General features: G+C 43.4%; 1 protein-coding gene across 1 annotated transcript in view; it reads left to right on the top strand.

Moving 5' to 3' along the window:
• CCDC88C (coiled-coil domain containing 88C) overlaps positions 1-24,013 on the top strand; it is a 127,779-nt gene that overhangs the window by 8,004 nt on the left and 95,762 nt on the right. The window contains exon 3 of the mRNA XM_066612161.1: positions 11,497-11,605. Within this exon, the coding sequence (XP_066468258.1) occupies positions 11,497-11,605 (109 nt within the window). The remainder of the gene's footprint in view (positions 1-11,496; positions 11,606-24,013) is intronic.

Raw genomic sequence — 24,013 nt, 5'->3', positions numbered from 1 at the left:
TCCTCCCAGTGGTGCAGTTCAGTAAACAAGGTGCTCAAGTTACTAGGGACGGCTTTGGCCTCTTTACTTTCTGCCCTGGAAATACAAAGAACCCAGTGGAAAATCCTAAAGAAATCTTCCTTGCCCAAGTCTTACAGAAATTGTGGCATCTTTTCTCTGAGAAGATGCATTAACTGTCTTAATAAGTAAGGCAAACTTTGGTGAGGCTGTGTGGACAATGGATGTGGATAGTGCCCCTTGTATTAGTTTTCTTATGTGTTATGTGAACAGGGCTGCTCTGAGTCCTCCAGGCACCATGCCAAATGCTGCCACCCCCTTACCTGGTGATATGCCAGCATGTCCTCTGACTCCCTGGATTGGAAAAAGAAGGAATGCAATGGAGGGGGAAGTGTGGACGCAATATTCTAGCTCACTCCTCTCCTCCATGCTTCTATTCCATCTACCTCTTCCTTTTCCAATTCATGGAGTAGGAGAAGGAAAAAGAGCAAGGGAAGTGCATGGTCAAAGATGAGTGCCCCAACCAATCTGCTGCCTGAGGCCATTGCCTCAGTTGACCTTATGGTTGGGTTTGAGTAGCATGTGCTTCTTTCCCCACCCCTGGAACCTAGTGTTTATCCCATGGTCTTACTCTCCCTTTGGAATCAGTGGGTCTTAAGTGTTTGCAATGGACTAAATTGTAGTTATAGGATTAAAGAATGAAACAAAATAAAAGGTAATCTAGTTTGTCTTCCTGTTCTGAAGGAAGGCCTGACCTACGGTGGGTCCATATGCAAGTGGGTTATATCACCTTTGACTGCTAGTGGTATTGTTGAACCTCCCCTATGTAAATTAATTTTCTGTAAACAGAAAACTAGCCCAGTGCTGAGATAGATTAGTACCTTTCTCCTGGATGTGTTCATTTTCTGTTTGCTTTGGTTGGTCTCATGGACAGGCTGTCCCTGTACGTGAAGAGTCTTGGGGTGCATATTCACCCAGCTGAGACTGAAGAACAGCAGGCACATTGGTGCCTGCAAGATAATCCACGTCTGCCCCTCCTGTGTTTCACAGGCATTCTCTTCTGTCTGTATCACTGTGTTAATATTTTATAAACAGCTTCCCAGGTGGCGAGCTGAAAAATTAAACCACATGGATTGTTTCAAGGAAAGGGGCAACTCTTCTCCTATAACAAGTTGTGTGTGTTTTTAGAAACTCCCTGTATTAGAGCAGCCTTGCTTTGTATGCTGGCCTTGTCGTGGAGTATAATGCTGATGAATGTGATCCTTCAACTAATTAGAAGATGGTCAGTCCTCAGTGAGCACTGATGAAAGTGAGCAGGACAGTGTCCAACAAGTGCAACCATTTTCTCATTCTCTTCCTCCCTTGCAAATGGTGTGTGTTAGTGACCACTGCTAACTGTGGAGTATCTGCTTTGCCTGCATAATGTCCCAGGTTTGATCTTTGACACCTTCCAATAGCTGAGAAGGACCCTTGTTTAAAACCTTGGACAACCAAAAAGTTTTGGGAAGTTTCTCAAAATACTGGTTCTCTGGCATGGGCAAAATAGGTTCATTTCTTTGTTTGTTAGGGCTGAACTAGATGCAGTGGGACAGTTGTTCATGTTCAGTTGCTCTTCCTATGGTGAAACTGGTCCTTCATGAACTTGTATGTATTCCCTAGAATCTTTTCTAATGTCCTGAGGTTCTGGTTTCAAACAGGTGTGATGTAGCATAGTGGTTCTCAAACTTTTCAGGACTGGGACCCACTTCTTAGAATGTTAATCTGTCAAGATCCAATGGAAGTGATGTTGTTAACCTGGAAGTGGTGTTATGATCAGAAGTGACATCATCAATTTAGGCTTCAAACCTAAGCTGCAATCAGCCAAAGGTCCCATTACACAGTGCGTTCATGCTTGTTGTTTTACATAGCTCAGAATTCAAACATTCTAACTCGGAAGTCAAAGCAGAATGCAGACTTGGATCCCTCTCGAGTCACATAGCCCTCCCGCCTTTCCAGCATCCCATCTTTCCACCTATTCAGGGCAAAGCACCATGCCTCTCTCCCACCAGGAGTCTGCCCTGCCCACCAGCTCTGTATTTTCAATGGTGGCTGAGCTATGTGCTATGCAACCCAACTGAAATTGATTTATGACTCACCTAGCGGGTCCCAGCCCACAGATTGAGAAACACTGATGTGGGGGGTTAACCAGCATGGTGTTCTAGGAACATCTTGTTCAAATTCTTGCTCAACCATGGAGCTTGCTAGATGATCTTGTGCTGGTCACTTGATCAGCTTAACCTTCCTCCCTAGGGTTGCTATGAAGACAGAATGTGGGGAGGGGAGAACTTTGTATGCTGTCTGAGCAACTTGGAGGAGGGGTGGCATAAAAGATGTCATAAATCAGTACATGTCAATATGGGAAAGGTTCTTTGAACTGGATAGTTTGAACTGTGGCAAAAGAAATGTAAGGTGATATGGAAGGCCAAGAGAGACTATGAGGAACACATGGCCAGCAACACTAAGGGGCATAAGAAAAGCTTCTTCAAATATGTTAGAAGCAAGAAACCTGCCAGAGATGCAGTTGGCCCTCTGGATGGTGAGGGAGGGAAAGGGGAGATAAAAGGAGACTTAGAGATGGCAGAGAAATTGAATGTTCTTTGCATCTGTCTTCACGGCAGAAGACCTCGGGCAGATGCCTGAATGGCCCCTCCTGACCAAGGAATTAAGTCAGATAGAGGTTAAAAGAGAAGATGTTTCAGACCTCATTGATAATGATCAATAAGTCACTGGGCCCTGATGGCATCCACCCAAGAGTGATTAAGGAATTGAAGAATGAAGTTGCTGATCTCTTGACTAAAATATGCAACTTGTCCCTCAAAACGGCCACGATGCCAGAGGATTGGAGGACAGCAAATGTCACACCGATTTTTAAAATGGGAAGGAGGGGGGACCCGGGAAACTATAGGCCAGTCAGCCTAACATCTATACCAGGTAAGATGGTGGAATGCCATTTACAGGAACTGCAAAAACCAAGCAGCTCCTTCATGTGCATGTTCCACTTAAATCAGTGGTTCCCATTGGTACTCACTTTTTAAAATGACACTCTTATCTTGACGGTTGATTGAGAACTGGTTGGAGGCCAGGAAGCAGAGAGTGGGTGTCAATGGGCAATTTTCACAATGGAGAGAGGTGAAAAGCGGTGTGCCCCAAGGATCTGTCCTGGGACCAGTGCTCTTCAACCTCTTCATCAATGACCTGGAGACAGGGTTGAGCAGTGAGGTGGCAAAGTTTGCAGACGACACCAAACTTTTCCTAGTGATGAAGACCAGAAGTGATTGTGAGAAGCTCCAGAAGGATCTCTCCAGACTGGCAGAATGGGCAGCAAAATGGCAGATGTGTTTCAGTGTAAATAAGTGTAAAGTCATGCACATTGGGGCAAAAAATCAAAACTTCACATATAGGCTAATGTGACTTTTGACTGTGCCGCCACTAAGAGATGTGAGAGGGGCGGTGGCCAGGAAGGGGGCCTTCTTGGTGGTGGCCCCCAAACTGTGGAATACCCTCCCCTTAGAACTGAGAACTGCTCCCTCGTTGCTAACGTTTCGGCGTGGACTGAAGACCTTTTTATTTCAAAAAGCTTTTAATTGTTGGCAGGCTGGCTGGTGTTCTTGCTTCTTGCTTTTTATATGAAAATCCACGGGGTTTGTTTGTTTGTTTTTAGATTTTCTAATTATTGTAAATTGTTTTTAATGATTATTTTTAATGTTGTATTTTTTAAAGTGTTTGTAAGCCGCCTTGTGTGCCCGTTGGGCAAAAAGGCGGGGTATAAATTAATAAAATAATAATAATAAATAATAATGGGTTCTGAGCTGTCTGTGACAGATCAGGAGAGAGATCTTGGGGTGGTGGTGGACAGGTCGATGAAAGTGTCGACTCAATGTGTGGCGGCAGTAAAGAAAGCAAATTCTATGCTTGGGATCATTAGAAAAGGTTTTGAGAACAAAGCAGCTAATATTATAATGCCATTATACAAATTGATGGTAAGGCCACACCTGGAGTATTGTGTCCAGTTCTGGTCACCACATCTCAAAAAAGACATAGTGGAAATGGAAAAGGTGCAAAAGAGGGCAACTAAGATGATTACTGGTTTGGGGCACCTTCCTTATGAGGAAAGGCTATGGCGTTTGGGCCTCTTCAGCCTTGAAAAGAGGCACCTGAGGGGGGGAACATGATTGAGATATACAAAATTATGCATGGGAAGGATAGAGTGGATAGAGAGATGCTCTTTACACTCTCACATAACACCAGAACCAGGGGACATCCACTAAAATTGAGTGTTGGGAGAGTTAGAACAGACAAAAGAAAATATTTCTTTACTCAGCGTGTGGTTGGTCTGTGGAACTCCGCCACAGGATGTGGTGCTGGCATCTGGCCTAGACGCCTTTAAAAGTGGATTGGACAAGTTTCTGGAGGAAAAATCCATTACAGGTTACAAGCCATGATGTGTATGTGCAACCTCCTGATTTTAGAAGATTATGTCAGAATGCCAGATGCAAGGAAGGGCACCAGGATGCAGGTCTCTTGTTATCTGGTGTGCTCCCTAGGGCATTTGGTGGGCTGCTGTGAGATACAGGAAGCTGGACTAGATGGGCCTATGGCCTGATCCAGCGGGGCTGTTCTTATGTTCTTATGAACACCACTGAAATAGACGTTGTGTCCACCTGTTTCCACAATGACTCATCTAAACCTGTATAGAAATTCATTGAACAAAAAAGTTAGACTACCTGTTTGATATTTCAGTTATTCTCGACATTTTTAACACAAAGGGTAGTTGTGAGATTGTTTTTCCATCATGGCTTTTTCAGTACAGTACACTGATATAAAGGCAAAGAATCGGAAGCTCTTTTTTTTTCTCAAGGTTTTAGTAGGTGCCAGACATCTAAACCAACACTCTTTCTGGGTTGGAACATGGAACTAACAGGCACTACCTTTGTTTAGAAGCCAGCAGAGTATGTTGGTTCACAAACGAATCATTTTGAAATGTGCACAACTCTTTGAACAATCTTCTGTGCTCATTCAGCTTTTCTTTCGAGTTTAGCCTCTTTCTTTCAGTTTCCAGAATTACCCCCCAAAATAGAACTAAATGGGTTTTCTAGCTCTGAAAGTTTAGGTTGGGCAGTGTTCATAGTTAAGGGTTTATTAATCAAGATGTTCGGTGTTTAAAGACTTCTGGGCTGTTGGTACATTACACTCTGCCGAGTGCCTGTCTTCAGGTGCACTGTTCCATGTGAGCGACTATACCTGCGTTCATTTTTAGAGATCAACTATCTGTGTACACGGTATATAGATTGGACATACCCCGAATGCTGTGTGTGAACAAGTGTAACTATGGATAGCTTAATGATGATTGTACTCTGATATGCAGACGTGCTTGGGTACAGTTTAGCTTTTTTACGTGAAGTTGAGAGCATTTGCACAGACCAAATAAACTAAAGTCTAAAGTGCTTATTGCTGTTCTATAAATATGACTAGAGGTATGTTCGCATCATGTATCTTGTGGCTGATTTGCATCTCAGTCTTGGTTAATCAGTAAGAGAGTGCTGTGCATACCATCAAGGATGCGTTTTTGTCATTTGAAGGCAGGCAAAATTAGGTGCTACTACTGAGTTCCCTGGTTAACCTCTGTCTGGCTCTCTGATGCAGTAGTTTTCAACCACTGTGCCGGGGAACACTGGTATGCCGCGAATGGTCCACAGGTGTGCCACGGGACTTTGGGCAGGGTCATTTATTAGTCGGACCACTGGGGTATATGGACCCCTTCACCGGCAGGGAGGTGTGCCTTGTCAATGGTCAAACACCTGATGGTGTGCCTTGACAATTTTAGCGCCTTGTCAGTGTGCCATGAGTTTAGAAAGGTTAAAAATCACTGCTCTAATGACAGAACAATTTGTTTGCTCCACTTTTAACAACAGACCCAGCGATAGATAATAGGTCACCTTTTCCAAATCCCAGTCTTTGCATCTGTCAATTTCCTACAGTTTCAAGCACTATTCAGGGTAGTTTCCATCTTTGGCAATGTATCTATGCCACTTGGGAATTAAATAAGGAAGACTTTGTTCACAACTTGTCCACACAGCTTTCTCTTTTTATCTAAAATAAGGTTTTTGTGTGCGCACTTGCGCTCGCACGCACATGTGCGCGCGCACACACACACACACACACACAAGCAAACAGAGCAGGGAAACACTAAGGTGTGGTTTCCCTGAAAGAGATGGGATTAAAAGCACCATGGTGCAAAGTTAATTTGTGAAATTTGATAGTCACCTGGTTGGGATTGGATGCATTCATATGGAGGACAGATCTACCAATGACTATTAATTGTGTCAGCTGTGCACGACCTTGGCAGCAGTCTGCTTCTGAATGCCTGTTGCAGGGGAACAATAGTGGGACAGAGGTATACCTTTTTCTCCTGCTTGTGGGCTTCCCAGAAGTAGTTGGTGGGCCTCTTTGGGAAACAGGATGCTGGATTAGATGGGCCCCTAGGTCGGATCAAGCAAGGCTTTTCTTATGCAAATCCACCTTTACTTGCCCACTAGCACAATGAAATATAACAGTGCCTGGTGGGCTGTACTCATTATCTGGGTTCCAGCCAACAGGAAATAATGCATGAGTGCACCTCTGCAAGCCATGCACTTGCCCTCTCCTCTCTCTTTTTTTTTTAAACGTTCTTAAGGAAGGGAAGTGTTTTTTTTTCTGCTTTGAAGTCAACTGCAGTTCTGCATTAGGTCCAAATGTGAGTATAGTGGTTTATTTTAAACTGCAGTTAGGGGAAAAACCAATTGGGATCAAACTATGATAATCAGATATTGATTGGCTTACTAACAGCACCATAAAAAATACCTGAGGAAGGGACAGGTGGCAGATGGAGAGAAGGTTCAGACCCACTGCCTGTGTACCCCTCTGGCACTTTAAATTGCTCTCCCTGCTTTAAAAAGTGATTGTGACAGACCTATATTTGAAGATGTGGGTCCTGCTGTTCAGGCCTTAGTCACCTGGATCACCAGGGCAGGGAGCTGACTTAATTCCTATTCCAATGGTGCATCCCAGAACGCACCCACTAATTTCTGTGTAAGTGTGTAGCCAGTATTCATTCCTTGGGGTGGGGGTGATCAGGGAGCAGAGCACTGCTGTTTGGGAGTGGTTTCCTTGCTAGCCACTTAAAATGTATAATCCAGCTTCCACTGTTGGAGAAACACAGAGATGGAGTGCCCCATTTCTCTTTCCGTTCTCGGCATCTCAAAAAATTTGGGGGAAAGGTATTTAGTTTTCCAGAGTTACCTCAACCATTGGGTTGTCAGGGGAGAGCCTTCCTCCATTCTTTTAACGTACGACCATACGAAGAGCTCTGCTGGATCAGGCCAAAGGCCCACTTAGTCCAGCTTCCTGTATCTCATAGTGGCCCACCAGAAGCCTAGGAGAGCACACAAGACAAGAGACTTGCATCTTGTTGCCACTCCCTTCCACCTGGCATTCTGATGTAGCCTGCTTTTAAAACCAGGTTTCAGGGCTGAGATTGTTCGGTTTTGGGGAAAAGGAAGGAACTGACTCAGTCTCCACCCAAAAATTGCTTCCTACTCCAGACTTTCACTCTGACTCCCCAACCCTGTCTAGTTGGATTCAGAAGCCGTTTTGGGTGGAGTCAGTACAAATGCTACAGCCTCGGAAGGTAGGTTTGAAAAACAGGTCTTTCCCTGTTCCTTGTTCCTGGGGTGGCATGGTCCATCCATTAGGTGAGTGGTGAATAGTGGGGTGTGCAAGAGGGCAGTGGATTTAGGGTACCCTTCAGCCTGAGCTTGTCTCAACTACCACCCTCCACTCTCCATGAATGCAAGTCTCACTGATCCACTTTCTGACTGATAAAAGCTAGCAGAATGGGGATCATCTGTATTTTTGCTTTGATCCTTGCATAGTTACTTCAGTTGCAGAAGTTCAGGACTTCTGGTTTGATTTACAGGAACTGCAAAAACCAAGGAGCTCCTTCATGTGCATGTTCCACTTAAATCAGTGGTTCCCAAACTTTTTGGCAGAATGGGCAGCAAAATGGCAGATACCCTTCAGTGTCAGTAAATGTAAGGTCATGCACACTGGAGCAAAAAATAAAAACTTTACATGTAGACTGATGGGTTCTGACTGATGGGTTCTGTGACAGGTCAGGAGAGAAATCTTGGGGTGGTGGTGGACAGGTCGATGAAAGTGTCGATTCAATGTGTGGCAGTAGTAAAGAAGGCCAATTCTATGCTTGGGATCATTAGAAAAGGTATTGAGAACAAAATGGTATTGTGCAACCTCCTGATTTTAGAAATGGGCTATGTCAGAATGCCAGATGCAAGGGAGGGCACCAGAATGAGGTCTCTTGTTATCTGGTGTGCTCCCTGGGGCATTTGGTGGGCCGCTGTGAGATACAGGAAGCTGGACTAGATGGATCTATGGCCTGATCCAGTGGGGCTGTTCTTATGACCCACCTAGGTTTATGAGACTTTTAAAAAGTAGATCTAGAAAGAAATATTTTATTTACTTACAAGTAATTTTTCTTTATTTACAAAAAACTCATTCTATTTCTCAGACTGAAGCAGCCCTAATGAACTTTGATGAATGCTGTCCTTCCTTTCCCACATTTATCCCCAGAAAAAATTAAATAAATTCTTTACTGGGGGCATCAACTAAGATCCATTTATCTGCCTATATTTACACATGCTTACAAACTGCGGGAGCTGAGCTCCTTGAAGGGCAATTAGCAGCTATCTTGCACACTGTAGGAGCTGAGATGTTTGCAGGCCAATTAGCAGCTATCTGATTTTTCTTCCCAGCCCTTTGTGACCCACCATCCTGACACATAATTTGGGAATCATTGATTTAAATCAGGGGTGTCCAAAGTTTTTGGCAGGAGGGCCACATCAGCTCTCTGACACTGTGTCGGGGGCCGGGGCAAAAAAAGAATCACTTTACATTTAAAATTTGAATAAATTTACATAAGTTTACATAAATGAATATATTAAAGATGAACTTATATGAATAAATGAAGGTCTTGCAATAGCTCAAGGCCTATAAAAGGCCTTGCACAAAGCAAGGCTGGCCTTTCCTTTGCTGCCGCTGCTGCATCACAGATGCGAAACAGCAAGCAGTGGAGGGAGCTCTCATCCCACAGCTCACACGAGAGGTCAAACAGTTGCCCTCACGCTGAGAGAAGTTGCGCTGGGCCAGTGTGGACTTCAACAAATCTCAGGAGGGCCAGAGGCTCATTGGAGACTGGGGGCTCCCTGAGGGCCGCATTGAGAGGCTTTGAGGGCCACAAGTGGCCCCCGGGCCGGGGTGTGGGCACCCCTGATTTAAATCAAACTGGAAGGCCTGCAGTTTTGCAATTGAATAAATTGTGTGGAGACTTTGGTAAAAAGATACTGTTTAAAAAAATTATGCAAAAGTTGTTATGTATGCAAGTTTAAAGTATAAGTTATGCAGGATTGAAATCTTATGGATGGCCAATCAGGAGGTGGATTGAGATTCTACCCGTCCGATTGGCCCTTTAGTTTAGCCTGCCAATCAGGTGGACTGAGACTGATTCAACAGTACCAATCATGGGGAATCTGGGTGGAGCTAAGGGGTATAAAGCAAGGGGTGTTTGCCTTGTGTTTTCACTGCTAGGTTCTGTTTTGAAGATAAAATATGTTGAGCTGTTATCTCTTGGCCTTCATTTATTTGCATGGATCCACTATGTAACAGAGGCAATGGACCCGAGACCGCATTGAGCGGTGTTTTGGGTTGTGCTGCCTCCATCCATGTGAATTTTCTCTTCATCCTCTTCCCTTTGTCCAACCCTCTTAATTATTCTTTTGCTTATGCTTCATAAGCACTGTAGACCAGCCGAAATAAACAAAGAAGAGCAGACCTTCTGTGGATGAAAGTGTGCACTGCAGAGTCTAATTCTGTTGCTCCAAGGCCTTTTGTGATGGAGCTGTTCTAACAGGCCACAGGTCTGACAATCTACAGTACAATCCAAGGACTTTTGGTGGTAATCTTTCCCAGACATCTTATTTGAAAGCCTCAAGCTTGCATTTGCCATCACCTGCTGTATTTTGTTTTATTTAAACTATGCATCTGATCTCTGTGGTTTTCCCTGAATTGGATTAAGCTCCTTGTAATGAGAGCTTTTCTTGTTTTGTTTGCAAGCAGCTGAGCGAGCCCTTTGCACCGTGTCTGCATACTTAACACATGTTGTTGGGATACTGGGCTTAGGCGGGGCAGTAGACAAATTTTGCCAGTTGGTAGACCTGGACAGCTGGTCCAGGTCACCACTAGCAGGATCACAGTGTCTGAAGAGTTGGGGGGGGGGGAGACAACAACCTTTGCCTTGGACTGTATCTGTGATTACTTGGTTTGCACTCATCTGGGAAGTGCTGGGGTTGCTTGAGTGCAAACTGGTCCTAAATTGATGATTTGCATCTTGATTAAACAGGGCTTGAGTAGCTTGGGGCAAAAATCTCCCAGATGAAAGATAAGTGATCTCATTCCTGTAAGATAAGTGATCTCATTCCTGTAAGATAAGTGATCTCATTCCTGTACAACTGAATTTTTAGCCAAATATGGTTTAAGCACTTGTCTTTTTTTTGCTTGGAGGTGGAACATTGTCTTGACTTAATTAAGAAACACTCAGATTACTTTATATGCCTACCATCATCAGATTGTCGACCCCTTTATTATAAACTGGTAACGCCATTTAATTTTTTAGTAGTGTTCAGTTAGTAACCCAAGTGCTGTACAGAACACAGAAATGATAGTTTCTGCCTAATCTACATGGGCAGTGAAATGAGGGATAGAACTGAGATGGCTGAAGGAGACTCCTTCAAACAGCAGATGAAGAACTTGAAACATGCAATTCTTCCCTTCCTCATTTGAGCATCTCTAAGCAAGTAAACTAGTACAGTCCTAATGTTTTACTTGTAGGGTAGGGTTCATGTGGTGGATTATTCAAAAATGGCACTCCCAGTACAGTTCAGTTTAATCATTTCATTTTTCTGTGTAGGCAGACCCCAACTTAATATGAACATTATTTACAGCTATTTATGTCAAGCAGAAAGAAATGGTAGTTTGGACCATACCATTGTAGATGAGAGATTGCCATTTGGAATGTCTTCCACCAGTAACATTCCTTATGGGCTGTAAAACCAATCTTTGTTTTACGTATATTCATACCCTGCATTGCTAAATATGAAGAATTTACCTGATTTAGTTTTCTACATGCGATTCCCACAATGTTGTCTTGCAACTGTAATCTGAAATGGTCCAGTCAGTCCAGAATTCTAGCATCTCATTCTGTGAAATGTATAGAATGACCCAGTGTTAGAGAGGGGCCAAGCAATTAGGAATTTACAGTGAGCTGTATGGGTGGGTGGTAGCAGAGGAGAGCTGGGTAGCTCAGAGAAGATATTTGAAACAAACCTTCTAATTTCTGACTTTCTTATGTAGGGATCCACGGCCAACAAACCAGTGTGTCAACAAGCTTATCAACAATGATGTCAACCTCCGGATCCAAAATCTCACCATCTTGGTCCGAAACATCAAGACCTATTACCAGGTATATTATTTGTATTTTTTTTTAATGGGGAGATACTGAGGTGCTTTAATTCATGCCCCTGAGCAAAAACAACCTATCATAAGAAATGAAGGAAGCTCTGTTTTGATGTTGAAACATTTTCCGTTAACTTTGCTCCAATTCTTGCAGTATATCGTCTGGTTGTGTGTGTTGAAGGGGAAAAATGTATTTAGCTCTGTAAAAACAGGCTAATACCCATATACCACCTGTGGGAATAATGTTGGGTGGATTATATAAACTGACTTTTGATGACAATGGAAACAAATACAGTGAATTGGCTGAAGTAAACTACTTTCAAGCTGTGGCTTTGTGTGCATTGCTGTTGCCAACAATTTTATTGACATGTTGGCTTTCCAAGGCCAAAGAATTCTATATTGCAGCATTACCACTGTGTATGTTGAAGAGGAAGAGAATTAAAGCTTCTGTTTTCACTATGAACTACTAAACCAGTGTTTCCCAACATAGGGGTTGCGATCCCCCCTTCCAGGCCTATCAGAAACACTGCCTTCCCCCTTAAGGGGAGTGGTGACTGCGGGGACAGAACTTTCTGGATCATGCCACCACTGTGAAAAAAGGGAGTTCTTAACATACCTGGAGATAGTGCCTGCTCTCTGGAGGGTGCAGAGGGGTCCACAGCCCCTTCTGCAGGCCTCTCTGCACCTCAAAACAGCTCCCTGATGTGATTGCAACCCACTTCCAGTTTCACGATGAAAACCAGAAGTGAATTGTAATCTCATCAGGGGGCCATTCTGAGGTGCAGGGAGGGACCAAGCCCACCAGCACCCTTCCGTGGGCTGGTGCTACCCCCAGGAATGTTAAAAGTCTTCTTTTTTTCTCGGCAGCAGCGTGATCCAGGAAGTGCCATCGCTACCTGATTGCCACCCCCATCACTCCCAGCAAATTTGCTGTATCCGTAGGGTGTGCTTTTGAATTTTGGAGCTTGGGGAGGAGTGTTGACTACTCAATTAATCAAAAATATGACCTTAGCCTGTGGAGCTACAGTCTTTATCTGCCAAAGAAATAATCTGCATAAGCCTCTGTTTTGCTCTCATTGCCTGGAATGGCTCTGAAGGGGAGTGGGAGGGGATGCTTGCATGCTCTGCTGAGGCTCCCTCCAATACTTAGTGCTTTGCACCCCCTCTAGCTACGCCACTGCTCCAGCCAGTTCCAAATGCAATTCATATTTTGCAGAACAAAACTATTATCAACACTTAATAGAACTCTACAACAAGGGATCGCTTTATCTGGTCAGACTATCAAATCTTTTGTTAATATCCAGTTTAATCAGTAAAAGATTAATATTAACAAGGATAATGTTGTAGATGGCAGAATGCAGTTGTGAGTCATGCTTGGGAAAATTGCTGAGGTTTTTTTTCTTTTTCTTTTTTCCACGAGACCAGTAAGCAAATAGCCTGATGCTACTGAAAGGCAAAGAATGGGATTAAAAAAAAATCAGTGATATGTGATATATTGAAGAGTTAATTTCTGACTCTCCTTGGCAATAAAGCTCGAATCTGTGCAATGCAATAATTAGAGCTGCGTCCCTTGTGAAGTGCTCCCATTGTGTAGTGCCTGGGAACGAGTCTTTATTGTTCATCTGCAGTTTGCATCTGTTGTAGATGCTCCACAAAGCTTGGTCAGCGGGTGTCCCTCTTGGAGATTCCACATGTGCTTCCTGCTCTATGCGTTAATTCTGGCTCTTCGGATGTATTGTCTTAGAAATTTTCCGCATGTTTAGTTGTATCTTGTGTTCAGCAACTGAGAAGTCACTGGTAGGGGCACAAGTTGCACTGTCCACACTGGCAGCATTGTATTGTAAGGGTGGGAGAGGCAAAAAAAAAACCTGACAATTGTTGCACTTCATATGTGTGATCACTTTTGTGAGTGCAAAATAATGGAGTCCATATTCCTAATCCAGAGGATTAAACGGTTCACTAGAGAAGAGAATATATGGTAGTACAGACAAAATAGCCATCCTTGCAGTCTGTGATGGCAAAATTAATGTACCATACTGATATTAATAATTCTGTCAAATGCAGGAGCTTTGACTTTTACCTCAAGGTCATTCCTAATTATCTTCTGCCCTCTCTTCACACCTGGCATGTAAAAAGGCAAATTATGTTGGCATACATCTTTTAGTATTCCCTGTCATGTAGAAACCCCACAACATGAATTACCAGTTACCCCAGTATTACATCCATTCTTTTGAGGTAGATGAACCCACTTAACCAAAAACTTGAAGTTGTTGGAGGAAGGGGAAATAATTCTGACCTGTTCCTCCAGCATTTCACTGTTTCTGAGCTGCTAAATTTATGTTTAGTCTCATAAACCTAGTTCCTGTTGTAATGTGAATAATCTGCATTTCAAGTCTTAAGGCAGTTGTAGGAAGCATAATAGCACTGAGCATCTTGTTCTGTGTTTCAAGGGATCTGTTTCTAATGCTGTATTGTCAGTGCATCTCGTATCTGGATTAGGTTATACAGAGTGCAAACAAGGGCACTTACCCCTTAAAACATCTGTGTGTGTTGCCTTTTTTAAAAAAGCAAAGCAGGTGTTGTAGGCTGAAGAAGACCTGGAAAGTATTTCCAATTTTGCAGGTTTGTGGTGGTACTGGACACAGTTTTGCACTGCAGGTAAAACAGTTGTGCCATCTGGTAGTTCTCAGAGTAATTATTTTTGAAACCCCTTTTCTGACCTTTGTGATTGTTAACAAAACTGCTCAAAGCTTCAGGGGCAGCACCTCTAAATAGCAGGAGGTCAGCAAGCAAAAATATGATTTGATTGAAATTGCAGCCTGGAAGTCAGAGGGAAGGTTCGTGAGAAACAACAATAGAACTAGGAATTGGTGTTTCCGCAAGGAAGTGTGAGCTTTGGCACTCTGTATTCAGAAATGGCGGTGGTGTCCCTTTCTCCAGTTTATTGCTAAATTACTGTGTCCTGTGGGATTATGCCTTGAGAGGCAGGTGTGAAACATTAGTTTTGTTTCTGCATCTGAAGTTGTGGAGTAGTACTCTTCCCCCCTTCTCTGTCTGATCCCCACAATCCTTCATGCTTCCAAAGAGAACAGTACTGGCAAAAAAATGTTGATTTCCCTCCCCCCCCCCCCCCGGTGTGTGTGTGTTTTGTGTGCATACAAGCCTATCCCCTCATCTTTCTAAACATCTGATAGGAATACATGCCAGAATATGTTTGGCCAAAAAGCATCCTGTCAATTAAAGGCTATTTAGGCTTGCGGTTGACACTTAAGAATTTGTGGATGTCCAAAATTATACAAACGTATACGGAAGCCTGGATCGGAATATACATATGTTACTTTGATGCTGTCTTCATCAGTCTTTTTGTGTTTGATTATTCGTTCAGGGGTGAGAGCTTGCAGTGCTGACTCTTCCCACTGGCCACATTTTGAGTTACATGAGATTCCCCTGGAGGTTGGAATTGAGCCCCTGAGTTGCCAGCTACATATTCCTAGTATTTATTTTGCTTTACCTTTATAGAAAAGAAGAAAGAGTTAAAGTAGCTTAAATTTTAAATTTCAGGAGTGGAGCAACATAGGGAAGGTGAAACAAGGGGTGGTGAACAGGACCCATTCTCTTAAATAATGAACCCATCTGGATATACTGGTGTTGACTTAGGAGTCAGCCTGATATCGTGACCATTCTGCCAGCACTTTGCTACATGTACCAAACATAGGCTCTTTTCTAGGATGTCTAGTGAAAGCACCACCCATCCTGTAGTGCCAAAGGAAGCAAGAGTCAAAAATCCCATGGAGCCCTTTTGAGGTCAGCACGTACCTGATCATTGGCTCAGGTCTCTCACCCGGACTTGGCAGTAGGAACATTTGGAAGTCTGTTTTGCTTAAACCAGCCTATCAGATTTTTTTTGGGGGGGTGCTTTCTCCCCCAAAGAGATAACAAGGAGCTGTGTTTGGCATATGAGTTTTTCACCAGGTCAAAAAGAAGATGGGTGGGTCAAGTCAGGACGTGGTTCATTCCTGAGATATCCTCTCTCCAGGGCTTTTTTTGTAATGGAACGCACCGGAACGGCGTTCTGGCACCTTTTTCCCCCCTCCTCCTGGCCCCCACCTTTTTTCCCCTCCTCCTGGCCCCCACCTTTTTTCCCTCCCTGCGCTGCCCAGCACTGCTGGCTAGGGAGGGATTCGAACCTCCAACCCTCCTCCTGGCCCCCACCTTTTTCCCCCCTCCTGGCCCCCACCTTTTTTCCCTCCCTGCGCCACCCAGCACTGCTGGCTAAGGAGGGATTCGAACCTCCAACCTTGTGCTCCACAGCCCAGCACTCTCTCCATTGGGCTATAGGAAAGCCTAGAGTTACAGTGTTCAGAACTAATATATAAGGTCCTGAGCCCAGCTGGTGGCCATCAGCGCCTCAAGTATTAGTTCCAAACACTTTGAGCCTTAGACTTCCAATGGCTCAGTTACTAAAGTGCTGGTCTGTGGAGCCAGAGGTTGGGGGTTCAAATCCCCGTAAGGATTAATTTTTTTTCTTTTTTTTTTTTAGGTGGGGAGGTAAATAAATAAAAGATTACACTTGTTAATCTTAAACTTGTTCTTGTAAGTGGGTTCCTGCACCTTTTATTTTTTTTACAAAAAAAGCGCTGCCCCTGCCTCACAGCACTCAGCTCTTGCCTGAGCCCAGCCCGCCTTTCCTCTTCCCACGCTCTGCTTCCCCACGCTCAGCTACCAAGCCGGTGAGGGCGTGGGGACGTGTGCTGAGGAGGAGGAGGAGGGACAGCAAGCCAGGGAGACGGGTTGCAGCACCCAGGTACTGGCTTGGCAAGAGGAGGGGGGGAAGGAAGCTGGCTGGTGCAGCCCCTGCACCTGAGACAGCCTAGGCATGTCTACTGAGAAGTAAGTCCCCTTGTGTTCAGTGGAGCTTACTCCCAGGAAAATGTGGATGGGATTGCAGCCCAAGCCTATGCAGGTGTACTCAGAAGCAAGTAATTCGTTCATTTTTATAGTTATTAATATAAGGCTTGGCTGATCTAAATTAATTAAGCAAAAATTATTACTAATAATTTAGTAGCTTTGTAATGTCATCAACAGGAGATTTAGGTTTTTAACTATAAATAGGGAAGCTTAAGTGTCCTTGCTGCATTATAACAACACTTAGGAAATATGTATTCCTCTGTGCAGTAGGTCAGATCATTGTTGTCTATTAATTTTTGTTTTTTTTAGACTATATTTAATAATCACTATTATTATAATGGGGAATGGGGACATAGTACACAGGGGAAAGGGGGGAACCACAAAAGATGGGTTAATGAATTGATTAAGTTATGAAGTTATGAATCAAAAATCATGTGGTCACACACCCTCTATTGGTTCAAGATGAGTTGTAAAATAGATTATATTCTGGTATTATATAATTTATCTATTTTACAATTCATCATTTGTGTTTATTCTTCTGCTCCCACCCTTGTGTGCTTATATTGCGCATTCATTGTTATCTGATCACATATTTCTCTTTTTTTTTTTTTGCACCAATCATGTTTCAGTGTCTTGAGCCAATAGAGGGTATGTGACCACATGATTTTTGATCCATAACTTGTTTATTAATTAACCCATCTTTTGTGCCCCCTCTCCCCTGTGTGCCAATTGATTTGGGTTCAAACAAATCTGTAGAGTGATGTAATGTAATCATTTTTTATATTTTGCCTTCATCAATTAACCAATATTTATTAAATGTTTTAAAAGTTTTAATTTTTTTGGTTGTTACATATTTGCAAATACATGCAACAAGCCGTGATATAATCCTTGGTGTGTGCTCCAGAGGTGGTCCGTCTCTTTTTGTTCTTCTCTCTTGAAGATCTTCCCTCATTTTCTAGTTCTTAAGTAGTTGGGGAATGGAGATTTAAAGAGAGTGAAATGAGATGAATGAATGAATGAACGAATGAATGAATAAATAAATAAAAGATTTATTTTATTTTATTTTAAATAAAAAAATATTTTATATATACATATTTTATATATACATATTTATATATACATATTTTATATATTAAATTTTTTATATAAATGTAAAAATAAATAAATAAATAAAAGATTAACAAGTCGTGAGTTCCTGCACTTTTTTTTTTTTTTTTTTTTTTACAAAAAAAGCACTGCCTCTCTCTCAAGTTCCAGGAGAAGGCTACAAGCTGTTATAGGGACTGTAAATGAACTTGCAAGTGAGGGAAGTTTAGTCGGCAACAGGTTTCAATTTTCTTTTGAATTTTGCTCTAAACTTAAATATGGAATTAGGCTGCTTGTCTTCAACTATTTGTTCTCATAAATGTCATCCTTCTTCTGAAGAAACAAACCATCTAGAAATAGACAAGTTAATGGCTCCTGTGTGTCTCTCAAGCCAACACTATCCAGAGTGCCATGAGGCTGTGTGAAAGAGAGAGGAACTGGAAAGGGGACATTCGCTCCCCTTCCTCTCTCTCTTTCCGCAGGCGTTTTAATATATCTGTGAGTCCCCTTGAGTGGCCAAATCACAGGAGGAAAAGCAGAATAGTAATGTGTTAAAATAAATTGGCATGATTGTAAGTTCCTATAAAAGACCCAAGAGTGGAAAGGGGACTCTGGTCCACTGGTTCATTTCCAGCCCCACCCTTCAGATACCACACCAGGATGTTGAAGATCTCCACCCCTTGATGCAATTTATTATACTAATAGTGAAAGAGAGGTTCATGTGCCAAAATAAGCTATCTTCTAATTGGGAGATAAGTTCAAGTTTCCTTATTGTTTAACAAGAGTTGTGACTTTTTAAAAAAATCAACTTTGGTTGAAGTTCAGCTCTGTCAAAAGCAATAAATCTGCAAATTCACAGAAGTTACTCCAGCTCTTTGCAAACCTTTGATCACCAAAACAAATGGAAATATAAACATTTTTATGTTCACATTGTTGTAAAATGGAGGATATTAAAGCCACCTTTTCGTATTTGGTGACATATCTAAGTGGAATGTGTGATGGGACTGAAAGATGTGCTACACTCTACCCTTCTGTATTTTTTTCTTATAAATAGCAGCTGTGGGGGAGGTTAACCCTTTCTTCCTGTGCCTGTGTCTCTGGTGAAAACTGTCTCAGAATGCCAGATGCAGGGGTGGCCACCAGGATGCAGTTTGTATCTTGTTGTCTTGTGTGCTCCCTGAAGCACTTGGTGGGCCACTGTGAGATACAGGAAGCTGGACTTGATGGGCCTTTGGCCTGATCCAGTGAGGCTGCTCTTATGTTCTTATGTCTCCTCCCACACCCCATTCCCAAAGCTGTTCCCATAGTTGCTATTTGTGCCACTTATTGTGTATGGTTCTGCTTCTGTAGTGCTGTTCTGTGCGTAACATTTAATTTTGAAAATAAACAAACATGTTGGTGAAATGTTCTTGGCCAAGGATTCATTACCAGAGATATGTCTCCAATTCTATTTACAATAAACATTGCATCAACCAACCGTAGACTGGATGGTCATTAACTTTTTGCCCTGTTTGCATTCCTTGAGCAAATGATCAGGGTGAGCTTGCTAGCTATGGCAGCACATGTTGCCATAGATTCTAAGCATGCAGTGCAGCTGAATTGTGCCATGGGCTCAGACAGGAAGCAGACACGCTGTGCATAAAATGAGTGGTTTAAGCGTTATGGTATCCCAGCAACTCTTATCTCATTAAAAACTGCTGATCTCTAATACTTTAAGTGTGTGGTTTACAAACTTTACAGCAGTGAATGATTGGGGAGAAAAAAGACCAGTTTTCCTCAATTCCCTCTCCTTGAAGCAGGGGGAAAATTACAATGGAATTTATTTTTAACTGTTTCTTATGTTAAGTGTTTGGTTTTTTTACTTGTTGGCTGTCTTTTGGAGCTGTCACACTGAAGTGTGAAAGTATCAGTTTTTAATGTTTGTGCAGAGCAGTTATCCCAATCACAAAGTGACAGTTCAGTGATAAGTAATAAAATGGCTCAATCCTATCTGCAAATGTGAAGACTAGTGACTGGCCCAGGCTTCATGGCAAAAGGGGAGATAAGGAATGCATATCTCCCCTGCCCAACTGCATCCAAATGAAGCCAGATGTTGCCCTAGTTCCAACTAGGGTGGGGTGGTGGACCTGTGTGTATGGACTGAACCACTTCAGCCTACAAATAGGAGCAGAAATTCTGATTAAACCTATTTCTGCCCAAGGTTGCATATATGGAACAGGGACTAAACGTGTACACATGTGGGCTGGGCAGAAATGGGTTAAGCTCCCCCCCCCATGAATAATTACATTTCCATTGGCTTTCTACTTGTATTTTGTGTTAGATGTGGTTAGAAAAGGCACTAGATCTTATGTGGTTTAAGTGAATTTACAGTTGGTATTGCTGATTTATGGGATTATTTAATGTACTTTAATGTAGTTCATAGTATAGTATGTTCTTTTAGTATGGATATGAATGGATGAGACTTTTTAAGTGTGTGCTGGCAATTTCTTTTTCACAGCATGATTACACCCGATTTCCTTTTCATGCGGCTATATTAAATAGGTAATACGCACCTACCTTACAGGGTGGTTGTAGGACTACTAAAATCTATATGAAGCATTGTAATACTGTATAGCCTTCCGGCAGTGATGTCGCTAGGGGGATGTGGGGGGTGCGGACTGCACCTGGTGACGTGCCGGGGGGGTGACGCGCCCTGGGGGATGACGTGCTAAAATCGTGGCATTAGGCGCTACCGTATCTTGCCATATACCATTGGATGCGGAATGTTCAGCGGAATGCAATGCAAAAAAACAATTGAAATCGCTCCTTTCATTCAAAAGTTATGGCCAAAAAACCGGAAAGAGAAAAAATGAATGGATCCCTATGGAAAGTGAAAGTGAGCCATAGCGTGTGTTTACTTGCAAGTAGGTGAACTTGCCTTAGTCCTTCGGAAAGGGCAGACTGAGAGGACTCCAAGGATGTCAGAATAGTCCTGATCCAATGAATGCAGCCCTCAAAAACACAAAAGGGAGTAGGAGGTCCCTGCCTCCCAGCTGCCCTATTGAGCTCTATGGAAAGCAAAGCAGCCTCACAGTCATGTTTACTTGTGAGTAGGCAGACAAGCCTTGGCTGGTGGTCAGGCCAGGCAAAGGGGAATGTGAGGACACCAGGATGGAGCTGCTCCTGAAGGCAGCTCCAGAAGGCAGCCTCCCCCTCCCCAGCAAAAAGGACCAAAAAGAGGCTTCAACAGGTAAGGGGAAGTTTTCTATTTTGCACTTGCAGAGCCAGGTGGGTCTTTGTATCGATATGCCTGAAATAGAAGAACTTTAAACTGGGCACTGGGGAGGGCTGGAAATCTTACTGATTCTTTTTGGGGGGTTGTTATTGCAGGCAGACTACAGAGTAAGCTCCATTGACCACTATGGGACTTACTTCTGAGTAGACATACATAGAATTAGGCTCACAGGCTGCAATCCTACCCCCACTTTCCTGGGAGTAAGCCCCATGGACCACAATAGGACTTACTTCACACTTGGTGGAACAGGACTGGCTCTCCCTTATTTAATTTATTTTAATTTGATTATTTATAATTTATTTTAATTTGCTTGATGATGTCACTTCTGGCCATGACATCACTTCCAATGGGTCCTGCTCAGATTGTCATTTTAAAAAGTGGGTCCCAGTGCTAAAAGTTTGAGAACTGCTGCAATAAGGTATTAGTAAGTTGACACAGGGTGCGTGTGTGTGTGTGCACACGCCTGTGTGTGTGACTCTACAAATTCTCAAAATCACTACAATCAGAGTTTGGAGGAATAAGACCATCATGTTTTATATCAATCAATGTGTAATTTCATGCAGAATGCAATGAAACAAACCACATTGAAATATCTGTGTTCTAACAAAAGGTACAGTCAAAAAACCGATGGGGGCGGGGCAATGGCACATCACCACACCCACCTGGGGCGTTGCCCCGCCCACTACATAGGGTGATGTGCAGACCTCCCGCACCGGGTGACTCAAATCCTAGTGACACCACTGCCCACAAGGTCTTTCACGCTGCAAAAAAAAGTAAGCAAGCACACCCAGACACACTCAAGTCTACCTGCATAGGGACTCATTTCCAAGTCAGTGGCCTCAGACTCAAGTCACTACCAGAGTCATCAACACAGGTGACTCAAATGTACACAAGTTAGCAAAAACTGTGTTTTTGCGACTTGGACTCAAGTCACCTGACTTGAATTCCCATCCATGTCAATGATGGAGGAGTATCATCACACTTAACCTTCTGCCTGCAGTGACAAGGGATGGAAGAAAGAAGCATGCTATCCCTGGGTCGACTCTCAATCTCACCCCAGGTCAAATACCAGGGACAAAGTAACATCTCACTGGGGACCAAGACATAGGGCACAATTCTAACCAGGTCTACTCAGAAGTAAGTCCTATTTTATTCAATGGGCTTACTCTCAGGAAGTGTGGTTAGGATTGCAGCCATAGTCTAACACAGTGCTACACCACTGATAAGCCAAAACATTGCCTAAATAAACCAGGCTCAAATTTTAGGTACTTTTTTTGCCGTGGTGGGATTTGGGGTAGGGTACAGCTTTTTCAAGATGATAGATCAAAACAGTTCAATTGGTGTAAGGTTCTTACAGACTCTTTGCTTTTTAATATAAAATATGTTTTAAGGCAGCCATTTTCAACCACTGAGCTGTGGCACACTGGTGTGCTGCAAATGGCCTGCAGGTGAGCTGCGAGAGTTTGGAGGAGGGTCAGTTATTAGTAGGGCCATGGAGGGAAGTAAACCTCCCACCAACAGCATGGTGTGCCTTGTCAATTGTCAAAAAGCCGATGCTGTGCCTTGACAATTTCAGTACCTTGTCAGTCAGTGTGCTGGGAAATGAAAAGGCTGGAAATCACTGTTTTAAGAGCATTAAATCTGAACATGCAGAGTGTACCGTATGCTTTCCACAGACCAGAAAACTCCCTAAAGAGAAATTCACCTGCTTCCATTCTCTAGTTATAATTCCTGTGGTTCCCAAGGGAGTGCAGCCTTTTAAGCCTTGCTTCAACACAGCTGTTCTAAATAAGCAGCGCATTAACCCTAATTTGACCTTTTCCTTCCTCTAACCCAATGAGTGTCAAACTGGTTGCAGCATTACAGGTTGATAACTATAAACAGAAGCTGTACCCTACCCCAGATCCCACCAGGGCAATCTTTTATGCATTAACCCTCATTTGTTTCAACTGTGTCTGCTTATTTTTATCTTGTTTATGTGCCGTGCTGTAGTTAGCAATGACGTGTTATTTCATGTTCAGTGGATACGTGACAGCTTCATAGAAGCCACTCTGGTTCGTTGAATGAATTCATGTTTCAGATTACATCGCTTCTCTTCCAAGTTTCTGTATTAAACGGTGTGCTGGATTCAAGAAAATGAATGGTAGTATTACTATTTGAACACTAGGTCACATATATTTCTATAGAGCAGGTCTCTCCAAAGCCCAGCCCACAGGCCAGATCCAGGATTTGGAAGAATCCTTCCTCCCCATGAGCGGCACTTACCATTCCACCATACTATAGCTCTTCTGGACACCAGATCTAGACAACACAATGCTCTGGGCAGTCACGCCTGCCTGCAAATCTGGGTGTAATGACTACTGGGGCATTGGAACATAGACGAAACTGCCCAGAGCATCACGTCGTCCAGATCTGGTGCCCAGAAGAGCCATGGCACAGTGGAATGGTAAGCAACATTCGCACCGGGTAAGGCTTTCCCGGTATAGCCCGGAAGGCAGTGGTGTCACTAGGATTCGTGTCACCTGGTGTGGGAGCCCTGCGCGTCACCCCACACAGTGGGCGGGGCAATGCCCCAGGTGGTGGGCGAGGTGATGTACCATTGCCCCACCCCCACTGGTTTTTTGGCTGTACCTTTTGTTAGAACACAGATATTTCAATGTGGTTTGTTTCATTGCATTCTGCATGAAATTACACATTGATTGATATATAACATGATGGGATTATTCCTCCAAATTCTGATTTTAGTGATTTTGAAAACTTGTAGAGCAGGGGTGCTCTATATGTCGAGGCAAAATGAGTCGATCGCAGGCTTCTCTCCCGTCCACGCATCCCTGAGAGTGAGCCCCTGGCAGGCTTGTGAGCCCAGGGAGTGAGCCCCTGGCAGGCTCCTCCCTGGGAGAGGAGCCGCTGGCAGGCTTCTCTCCTGTCCACACATCCCTGGGAGTGAGCCCCGTTGACTCTACTGGGGCTGACTTACCATTCCCCTGTTTTTGCACTGGTATGTATGGAGATCTGCCCCCCCCCCAACTTCCATCTGTTGGTTCTGTGTGCAAGGGGTTTTGCACTGGTCTTGCTGTGATGTCTGTATAGAGATCTTCCTTCCCCCACAACTTTCCCCTGTTTTTGCACTGGTCTGTATGGAGATCT

Source organism: Tiliqua scincoides, chromosome 1 (genome assembly GCF_035046505.1).
Source record: "Tiliqua scincoides isolate rTilSci1 chromosome 1, rTilSci1.hap2, whole genome shotgun sequence".
Taxonomy (NCBI): domain Eukaryota; kingdom Metazoa; phylum Chordata; class Lepidosauria; order Squamata; family Scincidae; genus Tiliqua; species Tiliqua scincoides.
Note: the sequence above shows the minus strand (reverse complement) of the source record. Positions and strands in the feature narration are given on the sequence as shown.